A 20,806-nucleotide genomic window follows, 5' to 3' on the forward strand; every position below is an offset into this window, starting at 1 on the left:
AATGGAAGTAAGGTTTTATTAATGACACTTTACCATCCTTGTGGCATTCGTGTCTTGTCGAATGGAAGTGTTTTTTATTTCGGGTTTGAATATAGAAGGAAAGACAATAAAATGGTATAAAATCACTACAGATTAGAGATCCATAATGTTTGAATTGATTTGAAATGTTAAGCGAAAATTCTTTTGATAAAAGGGAAACATTATTTGCTTCCCTTTTATTTTTTAAAAACGAAAAATACTGAAAAATGGTTTGAAAAAAGGTTTGAATCGTTTTCTGACAATACTCCGTTTTTGTTCGAACAAATGCGATGGTATTTTTCTTCATCACTTCCATTTAAAAGTTTCATGAAGCTTAACCATAGCGATTTTTTTCTGTGACCATTTTTGAAAAGTTTTTTCCACAATTTATATAAATTTTATTGCATTGAGATATTGAACAAGGTTTGAAAATTATAAAAAAATCATAATTTCACTGATTTTTATCCAGATTTGTTTGTCAATGTTGGAGTTTAAATTTTAGATTCTAGAATTTTTTGGTAATGTGGATTGCTAATTTTCAAGTAAAATGACTCGATTCAATCGATGATTGGCATAATTTACCAATGAAGTTTCTTAAAATAGCACCACGACGAGCAAAACAACGAAATCCACATTTTCCGAGGTGCAAGGAATCTCAGAATTGATTTGGACTTATTCGGGGGCGCTGAATCCAAATTTTCAATGAGTTTTTTTTTGTCAGCTCTAAATTTCGAAATAACTTTTAAAAAGAGGTAAAAATTAAGTGATTCAATTTGTGTATTTATTTGACAAAACTGTAAAAAAACAAATACTTATTGACTGAATGATCAACCTTCGTAAAGATCGCGAGCAATTTTGAATTCTTAAAAAAAAATTATGGAAGTTTTCTTTTTGTTATTTTTTCCCAAACCTGCTAAATTGAATTTTTGATATTTTTAGAACCGTAAGTCAAATCATTTCGCAGTCTTCAACAAAGTTGTTGAATGAGTTAAAATCTTTAATATCCAACTTTCAATAACTTTCTGAAATGAGGTCAGAAGAAGTTGTAATCTTATTTTTTGGAATTTCTATAAATTGTAGAATTCAATTTTTTGAAAGCTTTGTATCTCTCTTACAAGAATATCTTGGCAATATCTGAGACCTTGATTGAATGAAAGATAGTAAATTGATTCAAAATCAGCTTTTGTTATTATGAAGGTTTAATGGTTATAAAAGATCGATTTCACCAAAAATTGATCAATTTTGTCATTTCCACACGCCATATTACCAAAACCAGAAGCGATTGACAAAATCTGTGAAATATTTTGAATTCTGGACGCCAAAATTAACAAAATTAATTATGGAAACACAGGCACCCAAAATGCTATTTTCTTGAGTAGTCGTTACAAACTTTTTGGGGTGAATCACAGAACTACAGATAATGTTTTTGTCGAGAAATCCTACAAAAAAGTGAACAATCTGAATGATTATGGGGCTAATGCAACTGTAAATAAGTGACGTGCATATTTGATCAAGTATAATACATTATTTTTGGTTCAGTAGGGACTGCTATTTAGTGATAATAAACAATCTTTCGTAGAAAAATAAAACTTAATGTAAACTAAGCTTGCCAGATTGCCCGGTTTTATCCGGGTTTGCCCGGATATTTGATGCAAAATTTCGATAAAGTCCGGTCCGGCCCGGTTGCCCGGATATCGTGAAAAAAGTCCGGATATTGCCCGGATTTTTTCACAACTTTCACAAAGAAACCAAAAAAAAATCAAAGTTTTTGAGAAAGTTTCAGCAAAATCGATTAACGGTATGGAAATTTTCAACGGTTGTTTCAAATAATTTCGCTGATTTACTTTTATAAACCTATAAATATTTAAGTGTTCCAAAAAGTTTTTGGAAGTTTGTAATTACATTAATAAAATATTAATTTCAATTTGTTTTTGCATTTTTTCTTTGCAGTTATGTATAATTACACCTAAATTTTGCCCGGTTTTTGAATTTGAAAAATTGAAATCCATGCCCGGATTTTGCCGGATTGGCCCGGATGGGAGTGGAAAAAATTCTGGCAACCTTAATGTAAACATAACTTGAGATAAGATTCGCGGGCCGCAGAAACATGTCTCAAGGGCCGCATGTGGCCCGCGGGCTGCGGGTTGCTCATCCCTGGTTTAGTGCATTTCTGAAGTTTACAAAGTTACTTCATAGATTTAGAGAAAACTAAGTTTTTCTTTTTAAAAAATTAGATTATTAGGCTTATTATGTTTTCAGAAAGCAAACATTCATACTTGAAAAACAATGAGCAACTTATTCAAATTATTTTAAAAGAAATTAAAAATGTTTGGCTATAAAAATTGGAAAATTCATGTGAAAATCTATATATATAAAAATGAATTTCTGTCTGTCTGTCTGTCTGTCTGTCTGTCTGTCTGTCTGTCTGTCTGTTCCCTATAGACTCGGAAACTACTGAACCGATTTGCGTGAAACTTGGCAGGTGGGAGTATTGGAGGCAGGGGAAGGTTTCTATTATGGTTTGAGACCCCTCCCTCTCTCAATAAGGGAGGGAGGGGCCTCCCAAACAAAAGACAATTTTTTGCATAACTCGAGCACCCATCAAGCAAATGGTATCAAAATTGGCATGGGGTGGTATTTGGGAACGGGGAATATTTAAATGAATATTATGTACCCCTCCCTCCTCTCAGTGGGGACATAGGAAGAGGGGAGGGGGCTACCTTACAATTTTTCATATAACTCGAAAACTAATCAAGATATTGGAACCAAATTTGGCACGGAAAAGTATTGGGATACGAAAAATATTTTAATGATTATTTGAGACCCCTCCCCCTTTTTTGTAGAAACGGGGAGGGGGCTTCTTTCATATTTTTTTTACATAACTCAAAAACTAATAAAGCAAATGGATCCAAATTTTGCATGGGAGGGTATTTGGATACGACAAATATTTCTATGATTATTTGAGACCCATCCCTCTTTCCAGTAGGGAATATAAAGGGGGGAGGGGCCTTTTTATAATTTTTTACACAACTCAAAAACTAATTAAGCAAACGGAACCAAATTTGGCATGTGCGGGTATTTGGGAACGTGACATGTTCTAATGATTGTTTGAGAACCCTTCCTTCTTCCAGTGGGGAGAATGGAAAGAGGGAGGGGAGTTTCATACAATTTTTACACCATAACTCAAAAACTACAACAGCAAATGGAACCAAATTTGACATGGAACGATATTTGGGTACGAGAAATGCTTCTATGAATATTTGGTATCCCTCACTCCTTCAAAGAGGTGGATGAAAAGGGGGCGGAAAGTTCTCCCTTACAGTTTTCAGTATAACTGGAGAGTTCATCGAGCAAATTGAACCATAATTGGCATAAGAGGGTATTTGGGTTCGAGAAATGTTTCTATCATAAATTAAAGTCCCACCTTTTTTTCAGCGGAAAGATATTAAGAGGGAAAGGGGAGCTTCCATATAATTTTTTTGCATAACTCGAGAATTTATCGAGCAAATGAAACCAAATTTGGCATCAAAAGGTATTTGAGTACGAATAATACTTTTTCTATGTGAAACAATTCCTTTCTTGCAGTAAGATGATAGAATTGGGAATATAGGAAGGGAAGAGGAGGCTTACATTCACCTTTTTTTTTTACAAAATCCGAGAAATGGACAAAACTTTACATGGAAAATCATTTTGGTATGATTCTATGATTACACTAGTTTACAAAATTTAAAAAAAATCATGAACTTGATTAACTGACCAACATTTTTAATGTAAAATCGGGCGCTGAATCCGAAAATGAAATTCAAAAAAATCTCAGTAGAACCGTTTTTAAGTTATGCTCCAAATATGAAATTTCGAAAAAATTAAAAAAGTTCTTGTACTTAGATTAAAATATCTCGGACGGCATAACAGTAATTTGAAATCCCTCTTTTGCATATTGAAGGTGAATAAATTAGCTATCGATCATCTGAACACCGTTTTTGCGTTTGACCAACAGTATTTTTGATATTAGTGACTTTATGAGAAGAAAAATTATAAAAAACGCATTTTTTTAGAGAAAATTTTGTTTCAACGAAGATAATTATCTGACACACCATCCTCCTTTCAGTGAATAGGAACATAGGAGGAGGGAGATAAGCCCTATACAATAGTGTTAGCAAAAGTTCTCAATTTATGCTAACGAAGCCAACAAATGGAAACAAATATGGCATGGAAAGGTACTTGGTTACGAGATATCTTTCTACGATTGATATAGATCCTTACGCTTTACAGTGTAGATAGGGGAAGAAAGGAGGAGGGTCCATATAATTTTTGTTGTAAAGCTTAAAAACTTATCAACCAATGGAACTATATTTGAAATATGAGGATTTTCGGGAACGAAAAAATAGGTATGATTATTAAAAATCACGGGGACAGGGGAGGGGCTCTCTTATCAGTTTTTCAGCATAAATCCAGAACATATAAAAAAAAAAAACAGCCATATTTCATAAGTTAGATTGTTTGCGTACGATTAATTTGAGACCGTTCAGACAGCTTCAAATTATCAGATCTTTAACACAAATTTATAGAGCAAGATTTAAAATATTCGTTTAAGTTATCTTTGTGTTGCAATTCGAAACTCCAGCTGCAGCTCTCATTTTATAGCGTTTGCTTATAAATTATGTTATAATTTAATTTAAAATAATGCAAATAAAGAAATAGAAATTTGAATAATTTTTAAAAATATCATTTGATTTTGAAAGGTGTAGCAAAGCACACCGGGTCAGCTAGTTTAAAATAAAAAAAACTATAAAATTTGGTAATTTATAAAAACATATAAAAACATAACAAGACGTTAAAAAAGATACGTTTCTAGTATCGATGATATGGAGTTTATAAGTTTAAACATGAATCAGTTTTAAGTGAAATCAATCATTGATAACTAGGTAATGCCCTTACAAATCTTCGTGAAATTAAAAAAAAAGATTCCTTATTTGCTTATTATATTTAATTTATTTAGGAATAATAATGTTGATGACGATGATAATGCATGCAATTCTACAGTTTTTATAAATTTGGAATATATCATTACAAGCATGTCCGACTCTAGTAAAGAAATTTAAAATAAAAAGGATATTATTGAATTTTACCAATTTGTTGAAATCTGCATTTGTTTTTCGCCTACAAATATCTTAAATTGAATTTGATTGAAACCAAAATTATTTGCGATCTAGGGGAAAGTAGATAATTGATTTAAAGTTTTTTATTATTTTTTTATGTTTCACAGATTTGTCAAAAAAGTCAAAAAAGAAATTCTTTAATGATTTTCACCTATTGCGATAAAAGTGATTTAAAAAACAAAGCTGTTAGACAAAAACCTAATTGCATATTTGGATTTTGGGCACCCAAATTATATAAAATCATCTCTTAAATTATTTGCGCCTAGGAAAAACGTAAAATTGGAGGCCTTGAGTTATTTGTCAAAAACTTTTTGGATATGGAGTTTAGGATTCAAAAGAATGAGAAACACAAAATACAATTGAGGCTGAAATTGGTTTCTGGAGGAATATTTCATATCAGCATAAAATTTGGAATGACATTTACCTTTTTTTACAATCAAAGTGGTTAGTTATAAAGTCATCGAAATTAGGATTTTGACAATCGTGCGTGTCCAACACCTTTCACATGGTTACCAACTTGTGATGTCAGGGCTGGTAGCGGTTTGATAATGAAATAGTAGGGACTTTAGTGACCAAAATTTGAAAAAAAGTGACCAAATAGTGACTTTGAGGACCGAAAAAAGTGACCAAATAGTGACTATGTAGAACGAAAAAATAACTTTGAAGTACAAAAAATGTGACCAGTCAGGCCCGTGCGATGGACCCTTCCGGGGGGGTTTTCAAAATTCAAATTTAGATAAAATTAATAACAATACCAAAAATAAACAATTGAAAAGGAAAGGATTTTCTTACACCATTTGTCACTCATGTTCAACACAAAAACTAAAAAAATGACTGATAAACTAAATTTTGGAAACATATTACTATGAATGTTTCAAATTTTCGATAAGTCAAGAAAGTAAGAAATAAATTAGTTTCAGAAGAATTTCTTAGCAAATTTAAAATTAAAAAATATCTGAATTCTAAAATAAATGTCAAATCTTGTACAAAACTTAGCATGAATAGATGTTAGGAAAATGATAATATTTGTTAATTTTTATTCATCTAAATTTGGAATTCTTTTCCTCATTTTTAACTGGAAGTTTAGTGAGAAATTTCGCTGTAATTTTTTAATCTGAACAAAAAATATTTAATCACGATTTAAAATGTCTAAATTACCGATTACTGAATAAGAAATGAATTTTGAACAGAATTTATTCAATGTTTGATGTTTTAATTTAATTTTACAAAAAGTAGAATATATTTATAATTATTTTAAAAGTGCCAGTTATAGAAGCCAGACATAAAACCTTTAATAAAGTAAAATCCTCCATGTTCAACTACACTGACAAAGAAATGTTAGAAAATGAGTAATTACATATGTGAATGATAAAAACTGATAAACAATTAAAAATAATGAGTTCTAAACTTTTGTTATTAACACTGCGTATTAACATTTATTTTGAAAGTTGCTGCTTAGAACAATTTTTCAAACTTTTTAGATTAATTTTATAAATCATGATCGATCCAAAAATATGATTTCATATAAAAAATATTAATAAAAAGTTTTTAAAGTTTCAATCGCAGGTTTTTAAGCTTTGAATTACAAGCTCTGAGTATTTTGTCTCTTTTGATTAAAATTTTGGGTCCTGAAAGAACAGAAGGTTGAAATTATGTTTTTTTTATTTAAAATTTGGAGTTAAAGGCTTATGGCTGAAGAACACGAAAATTTAGAATTTAAAACAAGGAAACAATTGTTAAAAAGATGTCTTAAAAATTTAAAAAGTTTGATTAAAAAAATCCGGCAAGTTAATTATAAAATTGAAAAAAAAAACTGTACCATAAAATTCGGTAGATTTATTTAAAAAATTGAAAAATACAGTATGGAAATAAAAAAGATTAGTTTTTAAAAACATTTCAGGAAGAGTTTTTTCAATAAACATGTTTCATCATAACCATTTTGGTGCTTATTTTTTCAATTATTGATTTGGTAAATAGTGTCCTCAACTAGAAATTTTGTCAAATTCGGCCATTTAGTTTTGGTAATAAAGAGTTTATTACTAGTAAAATTGATAGATAACTGATTATGGAAAAATGTCATTACAAGTATTTTTGACATCACAGCAGAAAGTGTAAAAAAAAGTTGATTCTATTTAAAGCTCATTAATTCATATAAAACTTTTATTTCTAAATAATATGTTTTTAATTTGAGTTTTTGTAAAAAGAAAGTGCAGAAACTTCTCTTAAGATTTTAAATTATTTTCATTTCAATAACAAACCCACCGTACGATGAAAGGTGTGCTCTGATATGTCTAACCTCACTCGAAAAGCGACGCGTCGAACTACAGCAAGGTTTTATATTCGACACATTGACCAACCGTATTGACTGTGCTTACATTCTACAACGTGTTAACATTTATGTACCAACGAGAACACTTCGACAACGTCAGTTTCTTTCAATTCCTCACCACCGTACTGCCTATGGCCAAAACCACCCTATTGACAAGTGTTGTGAACTTTTTAATTTAGTGTATAATTTGTTTAATTTTAATATGTGCAAACGTCGTTTTAAAATAGGCTTAAGAAGAATTTCTTAGTTTTTAAGTCATCAGTCTGTACGGTAATTAAACCAAAGACGAAATAAATAATAATAAATATAAAAGCTGATAGAAATATTGCATACATATTTAGATTCGGCGAACCCAAATTAGTTGAAATTACCGTTTAAATTCATTGCACCTAAAAAAATGTAATTTTTGTGGCCTTGTGTAAATTTTTACAACACTTTTTTTTTAAGTATTTAGAAGAACAAAAAACACGAAATAAAATTGAATCTGAAATTGTTTTTTAAAGAATATTTCATATCATCATAACATTTGTTATGACATAAAAATTTTTTTTTTCATAAAAAAAATGGTTCGTTTCAATCTCAATCTTAGTTACACTTCTTAATAAAAACCCATTCTAACTTAAGACGAGATAGGGTTTTTGTATATCAAGTTTTGAGTTCCAATACAATAGGTTGATTGAACTAAAAACTAGAATCTACAATCAAAGTTAGTTTCAATTCACGAACGTCAAATAATGTCGTAGATCGAAATGTCTCAAGCCAAGGGTGATACATGCCGAAAAATTTCTGACTGACTGATCAAGTAATTTACCGTTACTGTTAGAAAAGGAAGGAAAACATCAAAATGCTTGAACACCCCCAGCAATAAAAAACATCGCACGGCTTGACAGTCATGCCGTCGCGTATGTGTGGTAGTGTGTGACTACCGAAACAGCTGACTGAAGCAGCCAGCAGCAGCACAGTCGAACATAAACCATCGCCGTGTTGAAATCGTCCCACAATAAACCGCCGCGAATCTAATCGAAATTAAAGTTTAAGTGGTTTTTATTTTATCCGCGAATTCCGAACAAGTGTCCGAACCGGTTAAGTGCTCGGGTGAAAATTTTTCCCCCAACATTTTGGTCCTTCGAAGCCAGATTCAGGACATATGTGGAAGCCCCGTGGACCGCGGAATAGTGAAGCTGTTCGAGCTATTGTTCCTGCCTGATAGCTGCACCATTTTGGACGCAGGATTCGCCATCGCTACAGCAGCTGAGAGACGACGCCGCGACGCCATCGCAGATTTCGGTGCAATTGGAAATTGCAGTTAATCACCTGGAACTGTTCAGCACTTTTGAGGAGACAATAAACAGTAAACGAGTTCGGTAAAGTGTACGATTGGTGGCTTGATGCATGTGGCCTACCTGAGAGAAAAAATAAAGATATTGCATGTGAGTAAGACTTGGTTTGTTGCATGTGGTGTGAGCCTTGTACGCTGTAATTTGGTCTCGGATTCTGCCGCTACATTTCACTTTGTTGATTTTTATTGGTTGCCTCCCCCTCGCTGCTGTCAATAGGGTTGCCAGTTGTCAGTTTTCGTCGCAGTACTGTGGAACGTCGAGTTGATTTATCGGTCAGTGAATTAATATTGCAGTGTAACATATTTGGTGCAGTGTCAGATTTTCTAAAGTGTAGCAATGTCTAAAAGTACGCTGAAGGCTTTGCTAAAACGTGAACGGCAGTTATATGTTATTTTTGATGGTACGGATAGATTCATCCAAACCTATCAGATTGATAGTGATCGGTGTCAATTAAGTTCGAGATTGCATGTGATTGATACTGTGTACAGTGAGTTTTTTGAAATACGGAGCAAAATTGAACTTTTGCTGGATGAAGCGGATGAGAAAGAGCAGAAAGATGCTGACAGTGAAGTCAAAGGAGAGATCGCCAAGCAACGTGAAGAGGAAAACGACAAGGTTCTACAGCAATTCGATGACCGATACTTCGCGATCCGAGGTGACCTCCTTAGACTCCAAGGTGATAAGGATGCCTTAGGTGTGAACGCAACCAGCATCAGTCAGAGTCAGTCTGCGTCAGGGAATACTTCAAGAGTAAAGCTGCCAGAGATACGTTTGCCGTCCTTCAGTGGAAAAATAAGAGAGTGGATTACATTCCGGGATTCCTTCCGAAGCCTTATCCATGACAACGAGCATCTGACGTCTATGGATAAGTTCACGTACCTTCGTTCCTCTCTACAGGGTGATGCACTGAAGGAAATCAACAACATCGAGCTTTCAGAGGCAAACTACGACGTCGCCTGGAAAACTTTGCAAGTTCGTTATGAAAATAAGAAGCTGATTGTGAAGGCTCATCTCGACGCTCTTTTCGCCCTCGAACCGCTTAAAAAGGAGAATTATGACGGTCTGAACTTCCTCATCAGCGAGTTTGAGAAAAACTTGATGATGTTACAGAAAATCGGAGAGCCAACGGAGTCTTGGAGCACAATATTAGTCTACATGTTGTGTTCTAGACTAGATTCTGCAACATTGCGCCAATGGGAGACGCATTACGGGTCTAAGGAGGTCCCAACGTACGAAGAGCTGCTTCTGTTCTTGCAAGGTCACTGCTCTGTTCTCCAATCAATCACCTCTGCAAGAAATCCACCATCCGAAGCCCGTCAGACGAGATCAACAGTTTGTAATACAACCATCAGATCAGTTTCACGTTGTCCGTTCTGTGCAGATCCATGGCACTCACCGTTCCAGTGTGGCAAATTTCATCGGATGAAGGTTCCCGAGCGAATGGATGCTGCTATTCGCAACAAGTTGTGTCGGAATTGTTTGATGCCAGGCCACTTCTACCGAAATTGTGAACGAGGTTCTTGCCATCATTGTCAGCAGAAGCACCACAGTATGTTACATTCTAGATCCTCCGTTCCACAGCCGCAGTTTTCGGCACAATACCGACAGCAGAGTCAAACGCGTTCGGCGCAACAAATACCGTTTCAACCGCAACCGCAGCCAATGAATCAACAGCAACAACACAACTCAAGACCAATACAGCATGCGCACACCACAACACAGCATGCACAAACCCACTCACACAACACAAACACAAATCCAGACAACGCACAAGCCACCACAAGTCAGAATTACGTAGCACTTCCGTTTACACCGTCTCGTAATATTTTACTGTCCACGGCGATGATCCGAGTCAAGGATCGTTTTGGAAATACACTTCTGGCACGTGCGCTGCTAGATTCGTGTTCTCAGCATTGTTTAATGACACGTGAATTCTCTCGTCGGCTGAAGTTCCATGAAACCCCTACGTTTTTGTCGGTGCAAGGCATTGGCTCCTCTCAAATGGTTTCAACGAAGTTAGTTTCCGCAGAAGTTGGTTCTAGATCCCCCAGAATTTCTCAGTTTAAAGAATGGATGCAATTTTTTGTACTGCCAAGGTTAACAGTTGATCTGCCTACTGCTGCTTTTGATCCTTCGATCCTTACGCTGCCGAGTTCGGCCTGTTTAGCAGATCCTGGGTTTTATGAGTCTGGTCCAATTGATGTTATTATTGGAGCCGAATTTTATATGGATTTATTGTCGGATGGAAGAATGAAGCCGTTAGAGAACGGCCCCACATTACAGAATACAGTTTTTGGTTGGATTGTGTCTGGTAGATTGCCCAATAATCAAAATTCAGTTTCTCAGTCAGAAGTTTATGTCTGTTCAGTCGGTGATATTCAAGATCAGCTCACACGTTTTTGGGAGCTCGAAACATGTCATGTTCGCAGCGTTCAGTCGATTGAAGAGTCAGCTTGTGAAGAGATTTTTAAGAATACTACTGTCAGAGATGAGTCAGGAAGGTTTGTTGTAACTTTGCCTAAAAAAGAAGGTTTTTTGAATCGGATTGGAGATTCCAGAGTTATCGCCACGAAACGGTTTTTGAGTTTGGAGAAACGATTATCAATGGATTCTGAAATGAAAAGGTCGTATTCTGAATTTATTCATGAGTATCAGAGTCTTGGTCATATGTCAGAAGTTATCGACAGCTCAAGTCAGTTGAATGAAGTTTGCTACTATTTGCCGCATCACGCAGTTCTTAAGCCCGAAAGTACCACGACAAAGTTACGGGTGGTTTTCGACGCTTCCTGTAAGTCGTCGACAGGAGTCTCGTTGAATGATGCGCTTATGGTTGGCCCGGTTGTACAAGATGAGCTGATCGATATTGTTTTGCGATTCAGATTGTGTCAGTTTGCGATTGTGGCAGATATTGCCAAAATGTACCGTATGATCCAAGTTCAGAAATCAGACCAAAAATTGCAGAAAGTTCTTTGGCGAGACTCCACCGATCAACCCCTTCGCACTTACGAGTTGTTAACAGTAACTTACGGAACAGCGTCAGCGCCTTACTTGGCAACAAAGTGTTTGCAAGTCCTAGCCGATCAGGGTTCTAAAACTCATCCCTTAGCGTCGAAGATTTTGAGTCGTTGTTTCTACGTCGATGATATGCTTGCTGGAGTTGACAGTATCGAAGAAGGTGTACAGTTAGTCAAAGAAATGTCAGAATTGATGGACTCAGCAGGTATGTCTTTGCGAAAATACGTTTCGAACAGCTCAGAAATACTCCTAGAACTCCCTGAAAATCTTCGAGATGAACGTTCGGTTTTGGAGCTTGATTCATCAAGCTCGACGGTGAAAACTTTGGGATTGTTATGGGAACCAGAGTCAGATGTTTTTCGGTCTAGTACCCCAAGTTGGAAGAGTTCAGCACCCATTACGAAAAGGTCAATTTTGTCAGATGTTTCCAAGTTATTTGATCCATTGGGATTAGTAGGTCCTGTGATTATTCAGGCAAACATTTTCGTTCAAGAGCTTTGGAAACTACAATGCGGATGGGTTGATGAGCTTACCGAAGATTTGAAAAGCGCTTGGGATGAATACAGAAGAAATTTGATTGGGTTAGATAATGTGTCAGTACCACGATGGGTTGGTGTCAGTAAAAATGTCAGTTCATTACAAATACATGGATTTTGTGATGCGTCAGAGAAGGCCTATGGGGCCTGTATTTATGTCAGAACTGTGTCAGAATCGGGAGAAACTGTTGTTCAATTGATGACCTCAAAATCACGAGTCGCTCCTTTAGAGAATCTCCAGAAAAAGAAGAAACGTCAGTCAATTCCAAGGCTGGAGTTGTCGTCTGCATTACTGCTTGCTCACCTGTTTGAGAAGATCGTGAAAGGCACGGAGCTGTCTTCTTTCAAATCGTTTTTCTGGACAGACTCGATGATAGTCAAATGTTGGCTTGCATCTTCACCGTCAAGATGGACTAATTTTGTGGCAAATCGGGTGTCCGAAATCCAGCATATTACACGGTCGGGCGTGTGGAGTCATGTCGCAGGCACAGAAAACCCAGCGGATATCATATCGCGAGGAATGACCCCCGCTCAGTTACAGTATCAGTCTCTTTGGTTTCATGGTCCCAGTTGGTTACAATTGGAGGAATCGCATTGGCCTCAACCTCAACAAGTTTGTCCAGAAATACCCAGTTCCATGCTCGAAGAGAGAGGAGCTGTCACTGTCGTCACTGATTCTTTGACAACCAATGAGATATTTGAATTGAGAGCCTCACTTGTAGATTCAATTCGGTTGACCGCGTACTTTTTGCGATTTCGTTTCAATGCGCAAAAGTGTAACAACAGTAACAGAAAAGTCGGATATTTGGCAGCCTCAGAGTTAGAAGAAGCCCTTCAGTGCTTAGTCAGATTGTCCCAAAAAGAAAGTTTTCCGAAAGAATATGCAGATTTGTTGAATAACCGTCAGATTTCAATCAGTTCAAAGTTGCTGTCTCTCAATCCACGCATGATGAATGGAATAATTTGTGTCGGTGGTCGATTAGAGAATGCAGCAATCTCTGAAACGAGAAAACATCCGTTTATATTGGATTATAAACATCCGCTTACCAGATCAGTCATGTCGTATTACCATCAGAAGTTGTTTCACGCTGGACAGCAGCTGTTGATCGCAACAGTTCGTCAGAAGTTTTGGCCAATTCATGCAGGCAGTTTGGCTCGGTCAGTAATCCATAATTGCATACGTTGTTTTCGTGCTAGACCCAAAATTCAAGAGCAGCTTATGGCTGATTTACCCCCGGAAAGAGTGACACAAAACCCAGTATTTCAACGTGTGGGAGTAGATTACTGCGGCCCATTCCTTGTCACTTACCCCCAACGGCGATGTCGCCCGGTGAAGGTATTTGTAGCCATTTATGTGTGTCTGGTTACGAAAGCTGTGCATCTTGAAGTCGCGTCAGATTTGTCAACAGATGGGTTTCTTGCCACTTTCAAACGGTTTTGTGGCCGAAGAAGCACGCCAAGTTTGATTATGTGCGATAACGGCAGAAATTTTGTTGGAGCCAAACGGAAACTCGACGAACTTTCCAAGTTATTCAGCGAGAATAGTTTCCAAGAATCGGTTGTAAAGCACTCAGCAAACCAGGGGAAAGAATTTAAGTTTATCCCAGCTCGATCACCCAATTTTGGTGGACTTTGGGAGTCAGCAGTGAAGTCGTTCAAATCACTCTTGAAGCGCACTATTGGTACACGCACGTTGGGTCTAGAAGAACTGCAGACTGTCGTTGTACAAATTGAGGCAATTCTAAATTCACGTCCGCTCACTCCGTGTAGTAACGATCCAAACGATTTTGAAGTGCTTACTCCTGGTCATTTCTTGGTTCAAAAATCGCTCACTGCACCCCCAGAACAGAACTGGGAAGATATACCAGAAAATCGTTTAAACGTATTTCACAGAATGGAGAAAACTGCTCAACAAATTTGGAAAAGATGGTCAATTCAATACTTGTCTGATCTGCATAACAGAACGAAATGGTCAAAACAGCGAGATAACATCAAGGTCGGAACAATGGTAGTTCTTAAAGAGGACAATTTACCACCGTTACAGTGGGCAATCGGAAGAGTGTCAGAAATTCACCCTGGGTCAGATGGTAATGTCAGAGTTGTAACTGTTCGAACGCAATCTGGAAGTTACCAAAGAGGCATTTCGAAGATATGCATCTTACCAATTCGTGACAATGATGTCACACCGGAGAAAGAACAACAGAGTTAGATTTTGTCAGTTTTTGAGTTTGTATTTTGAAGTCTTCAAAGTACCTATACAGTTTGCCAATCAAAATTCAATTAAGACCTAATTAAATACAATAATTATGCCCGATTTAAAAGCATGAAGCATGTGATTTTGTCAGATATATGTCGTTTGAGTACTGTGTCAGAAAATTTGCGTCAGAATGAAACACAAGGTTTCACTAACAGAGGCGTTAAGCGCCAGCACAACAAGGTGCACGTTTCACGTGAACGCTGTGTCAGAATGAAACATAAGGTTTCGCCTACAGAGGCGTTAAGCGCCAGCACAATATTGTGCACGTTCCGCATAAGGGTTATCCTCCGTCAGATGCAGTGCGCCTATCGCAAAATAAGGTTGACAGGTACCAATCAACCTTTTCGTCCAAGCAGAGCAGCGTCCGGCAGGCTTGGCCAGCATTGTCACGCGCAGCTCGGGCTGAAGACCTCGCACATCGACACCAAACCGTTGAACACACCAGCAAGGCGAGAACCGAGACGTCTGAGGAGTCCGCGGAGGCCTTGGGCCTCCGCACCAGGCAAGTTCCCTTTAATATTTTCAACTTACGGTTTAAAAAGCGCATCGTATCTTACCAGGTCACCCCTTCCACGCGCCATCGAGTCTCATCTCACGTCGGTGGCATCGCAGCACTTCAACGAGGTTTCGCAATCAGCAGACAAGTTCGATCGACAAATTCCCAAGTCATCCACCACAGACCAACATCAGTCAACGAGAATTCAGTGCAACCTAAAACAGCGAGACAAGAAATTAGTTCATCAATCACCGAAGCAGTTGAAAATCAGCACACTGGTAACCGTATTCGAACTGCAGGTGCAGTATACAACAGCTGATTCCGACCCAGCAGCTAACGGGATCCTTCTGATGCAAATTGGCAGCTCCATGCATTGAACACAACATTCTTCAACACCAGATTCAAACACCACATATGAACAGCAACACATATTCACGCACTAATTAGATTTTTAAGAATATTTAAAGCAAATTTGCTTTCGCAGCTCGTAAAATTGTTAATTTCACTCGTTTCACTGACACAGAAGAGAAGAAATATGAAATCAAAACAGAAATGAATTATTTGTATATACCGTTAGAGTAAGCAAGATAGATTGAAATGATATTTCAAGGCGGGCGGCATATGTTAGAAAAGGAAGGAAAACATATCGACAATCAAAATGCTTGAACACCCCCAGCAATAAAAAACATCGCACGGCTTGACAGTCATGCCGTCGCGTATGTGTGGTAGTGTGTGACTACCGAAACAGCTGACTGAAGCAGCCAGCAGCAGCACAGTCGAACATAAACCATCGCCGTGTTGAAATCGTCCCACAATAAACCGCCGCGAATCTAATCGAAATTAAAGTTTAAGTGGTTTTTATTTTATCCGCGAATTCCGAACAAGTGTCCGAACCGGTTAAGTGCTCGGGTGAACATTTTTCCCCCAACAGTTACTACCGTCAATATTAACACGCGCAATTCAAATTACTCTTTCATTGGTTTATTATCGGTGAAAAAAGTGACTTTTGGTGATAAAAGTGACCATTTTTCGGAAAATAGTGACTTTAGTGACCAAATGATGAAAAAAGTGACTTTTTAGTGACTGACCCAAAAAAAGTGACCAAGTCACTAAAAAGTGACTCGCTACCAGCCCTGTGATGTGTAAAATTAGTATTCTATGAATGCATTTTGAAGTTCAAATAGTTGGTTTCAAATGTTAAACTTGTTTAGTTACACTTCTTAGAAAAAACCCATTTAAAACACGAGTTCGGGTTTTTGTGAGTAAAGATTTGAATTTCAACACTTCAACTGAATTGCAAATCGAAATGTACAATTGATTAGTTTCAATTTGTGAACGTCATATAGAGCCGTAAAACGAAATGTCTTAGGCCTTGAAAATGATTTAAGACGAAACACGCTGTGAGATTTTTCAAAAGAATGAAAATTATAAACGTAAAATCATTCCTGAATGTCTAGAACAACAAGCAGAACGCGTCCAGCAGAACGTGTTTGTTTGATCTCCGAGTCCTACGGTGGAAGGTGATTTAGGCAGAGAGCAGAGAAAAATGCACGAAATAATGATGCGTGTCGTGCGTTTTTTGGTTGAAAATATTCTCTTGATTGTAGTTCGCGTTTGCTAGTCACGACACGCATCATTATTTCTCACACTCTCTGCTTAAACCACCTCCCACCGTCGGACTCGGAGAGCAAAAAAACACGTTCTGCTGGACGCGTTCTGCTTGTGGTTCTAGACATTCAAGAATGATTTTACGTTTATAATTGTCATTTTTTTTGTGAAATCTCCCAGCGTAAATTTTTGCACCTTATAAGAATGTAGATTATATTTCTTTTCCAATGGATATACTTTTGATTGGTTCAAACAAAGTAAAAGCACTGAAAATCACGCAAAGTAGTCAACTTTGAAAAATTCCAGTAAATACAATTTTTGTGTCATCAAAAATCTAAAGACAGCAAAATGTTATAATTAGAATAAATTTTGTAGTCACATTTTTTCAAAAACTCTACCACCACTCACAAAGTTTTTACTAGCAATCGAATGAAAAGTAGGTTTTTTCAGACCAGTTTTTTTTACTTTTTGTGACCTTTTCATTAAAAAAAAACTAAAAAAAAATATTTCTTGGCTTCATGATGTAGACATTAACTTCAGCTTTCATATGCATAAAGTAAATTTTTTTGGACGCCCGCATACGAAAAAACTATATCTCAAACAGTCTATACGAAACATCTACAGCTTCAGAAAAAGTGATTGTCTCTGTTAACGTAGCTGTTTTGTTAAACTTTACTTCGACGAAAAATTTGAACGATAAAAACGATACATGAACCTTCATGTGAAAAAGTGATGGTATTTGGGAAGGTGATAGAATGGTATGAACCATTCCCTTCAATTTTTCTGTAACCGTCAAAATGATCTCGAACCGTTAACCATACCGTTCATGACTTCTGTCAAAAATTAACGAAACGCCGGTCAGAGATGCCAAATAGTTTTGCAAAAAATCAATACGCATATATGAAAATATTTCTTATATTTTTTATATTCTGACACGGCCCTATAAAGTTTCGAAGAAAATTATTGAACTTGGAAGATATGCACGAGGTTCTCGCTTTTCACAATGCTTTTGAAAACACTTCGAGTGAAATTACGCTCGGTTATTAGAGTGTTTCTATCAGACTTAATTACAATTTAAGTTCATTTGCCATTTTTTGTATTAAATAGAATGCATCTTAAGCAACCTTATTTAACAGCAACAAATACTATTTCCTACAAAATAACATTATTCAACATTTTATATAAGGTAAAATAACGAGTTGTGTTTTGAAATCAATGAAATTTTCCGAATGCAATAAACACTTGACGTGAATTTTTGGCAATTCCCTATGAAATCTTTCTATTTTTCTCTTCAGTTGGGGATAGAGCTATAGGAGTATTCATGGTGTTTGTTTTTGTTGGTGGTTGGTGGAAACTCCAGCAATAGTTAAAAAAAAAAGATTTTCACGTGAACTTAGATTATTTTATGTGTCTTCTACCGTAGATGCAAATCGATGACAGAAACATTAAATTGGTGTTTACAAGATGCATTCTTGATCCAAAACATTGAAATGTATTGAACGGAATTTCTTATTCGAATCAACAACTTGTTATTGTTTCTTAAATATTCTTAATTATGTACCAATAATCAAACTGTTCATCTGAAATATTTACCTTAAAATTTTGGATCAGAATATCTATTCAAATATTGCTAAAACATTGTACCTGGCACCACTGATACAGACGTTCCATTTTTTGCGTTGCTGCGCCGGGAGGATTTGTTTTTTTTTCGTTACTTGAGCGGCGAGGAAAAACGATGGTAACTCAACCTGCTGGGGCAGGTGCATTCAGGAACATTAATATCTATAAGCGATTGCAAATGCTCGATGGACGTGTACATCAGGTAAGTGAAAATTAAAATCGTTTTAAAGCAAACCCGATAACTCCGTTTCTTATGTTCCAGGTTACGCTACCGGGAACCGCACAGTTCCAATCTGCGCTATGGATTGCTTGGCACCGAAACCTCGGTCGGGACGTACAGGGCATGCTGATTGAAGTATTGAACAGCAGGAAGCACGACCATAATGGACTGCGGCAAATAAGATGGTAATATTAAAAGAAATAAAATGAAATAATATAATAAGAAATGATTTGTCATTCCGATCCGAAAATCTCCCATTTACATTAGAAAAAAATGCTTTTGTGTGCGTGTTCTTTTCACGAACGATTTCTAAAACGGTTTGAATAACGTTGGAATCATGAAAGTCAAATCGTTACAGAACTATTGACGTAAGCGTTTAGGCATGCGACATCCTCGAAATAACTATAACGATTACAATCCGATGATCTAATTACATTTTCCACTATCGGTTTTTAAACCTAACGTGGACTGCATGTAGTACAGTTCTTCCATACAAGTGTTTTAACAGTTTTTAACAATTACATAACCTAACGACATATTAAAAATACTGTGAATTTGGAATTCACGGTTCAACTAATGTATTTCACAGTTTGAATAATCGTTTGCTAAGCGTTTTTTTGCACTTCATCAAATCGTCTTTTTACTATTTAAGAAATCGTTCGGCAACAATCCTCATTTATGCGGGCGTGTAATATATGGATTGCAGCAGTTTTCATGAGGCGTGTTTTTCGGATTTTTTTTTCTTTCATGCTGAATAACGAGAAAACTTTTAGCTTTAGGTATATATAATGTTACAAAAATATTTTTCTGTCATTACAAGGCTTCTTTTGATATAAGTTTTGTATGAAATTAATTGTAATTCAAACGACTTAGATAGATTAGAGTGTCAAATTGACACTAAAATTCGGAAAAGGGAGTTTTTTTTTGTCCAGGTTTCCAGGACTCGTCCATAAGAAAAGTAAAGATGCAATATTAAAGAACTTTTGATTTTATTTAGGGACCCCGAAGAAATTTTTGTTTTTTGAAGCTTCTGAAAAAAGTTACAAGCATTCAAACTTGCAATAGTGTCAAATTGACACTCTAATGCGGATGAGGGTTAATATGCGCATTAGGCCCGCCTCTCCTTTACATTTATTTCTGCATGTTAAATTAAAACAACATATAATTCATACACATGTCAACAACCTATGTATGTAAAATTATGCTTATGTACAGAGACGACTATGACAGTTGAATTGAGATATCATCTCAATTCATTTCCCACTTTTTTATAAACCCATTTTTTTGTTTAACAGATGTTGGCAGGAACCCTATGGAATCTATTGTATAAAATTTATCGAATTATTGAAATTTTAATAAGGTTAAAAGCAATACCAAAATCAATAAGTTTTAAACTTTTATCACCTAAGAATCAATAATAATTACACAGAACATACCTTAGATAATTGAAAGTTATTTTAATTTAGTTTAAAATAACCTACACAGAAGTTGTAACAACACTGTTGTTAAATGGTTCAAACAATTCACTATTTACTACTTTTGTTTACAATTTCTTTATTTGAAACAACAAACTTTTTAATACTTGGCTGAACTATTACACCGACGGATAAAATTCAACTGCAACAGAAATCACAAATTCCTTCACCGAACCGAACAGAGCAGCACAAGTATTCTCAAGCACTCACGCACCCGCGCACACGTTGCTAATATCCTTCCGAACGACTCGCGATCCTGGCAGCAATTGACCTGGCCGTTCGATAGCAGTCAATGTGCAAGTCACGGACAGGGGCGTTCATCGGATCAAACCGGATATATCTGAACGCGGGCCACCAGAGTCATGATCCGGTGCTCGCCCTTTTGTCACCCCGTAGGACGCCCATTCCGTATCCCTAATCATGGAAGCACTACTAAACTGTCCCGGGCTGGTGTTAACAGAGCTATTCCCGCGAACAAACGTAGCTGCGTTGAAGGACCAATCAAACGTGTCTGTTTTCGTTATGGTTATTTAAATTACTCACGGCACCCTTCTCACGGTTGCAAGTGCGCATGCTCGCAATGTGAAAGAGAAAAAATGGGGCGTGGTTTGGCTCGTGGCGTTTTGATTAGCATTAGTGATGGAAAACATATTTTCAGTCATAACAAAATGTTTGAGCAGGGGGCAAGCAACAAAGTTGAAAAGCTCACAACATCGAATGAGAACAAGAGATC

General features: G+C 36.5%; 2 protein-coding genes across 2 annotated transcripts in view; one reads left to right on the forward strand and one right to left on the reverse strand.

Moving 5' to 3' along the window:
• LOC129758468 (photoreceptor-specific nuclear receptor-like) overlaps positions 1 to 20,521 on the reverse strand; it is a 57,060-nt gene extending 36,539 nt beyond the window's left edge. Inside the window, exon 1 of the mRNA XM_055755972.1 lies at positions 20,035 to 20,521. The gene's annotated coding sequence lies outside the window, so the exon portion shown is untranslated. The remainder of the gene's footprint in view (positions 1 to 20,034) is intronic.
• Positions 9,183 to 14,606, forward strand: LOC129753326 (uncharacterized). The gene has a single exon (XM_055749140.1). It carries the CDS (start codon positions 9,183 to 9,185, stop codon positions 14,604 to 14,606), a length of 5,424 nt encoding a protein of 1,807 aa, XP_055605115.1.
• Positions 20,522 to 20,806: the final 285 nt, after the last annotated feature.

Source organism: Uranotaenia lowii, chromosome 3 (genome assembly GCF_029784155.1).
Source record: "Uranotaenia lowii strain MFRU-FL chromosome 3, ASM2978415v1, whole genome shotgun sequence".
In the NCBI taxonomy this organism is placed as follows: Eukaryota; Metazoa; Arthropoda; class Insecta; order Diptera; family Culicidae; genus Uranotaenia; species Uranotaenia lowii.

Excerpts from the sequence above, each read along its gene's own strand:
- LOC129753326 (XM_055749140.1), top strand. The coding sequence starts at position 9,183 with ATGTCTAAAAGTACGCTGAAGGCTTTGCTAAAACGTGAACGGCAGTTA.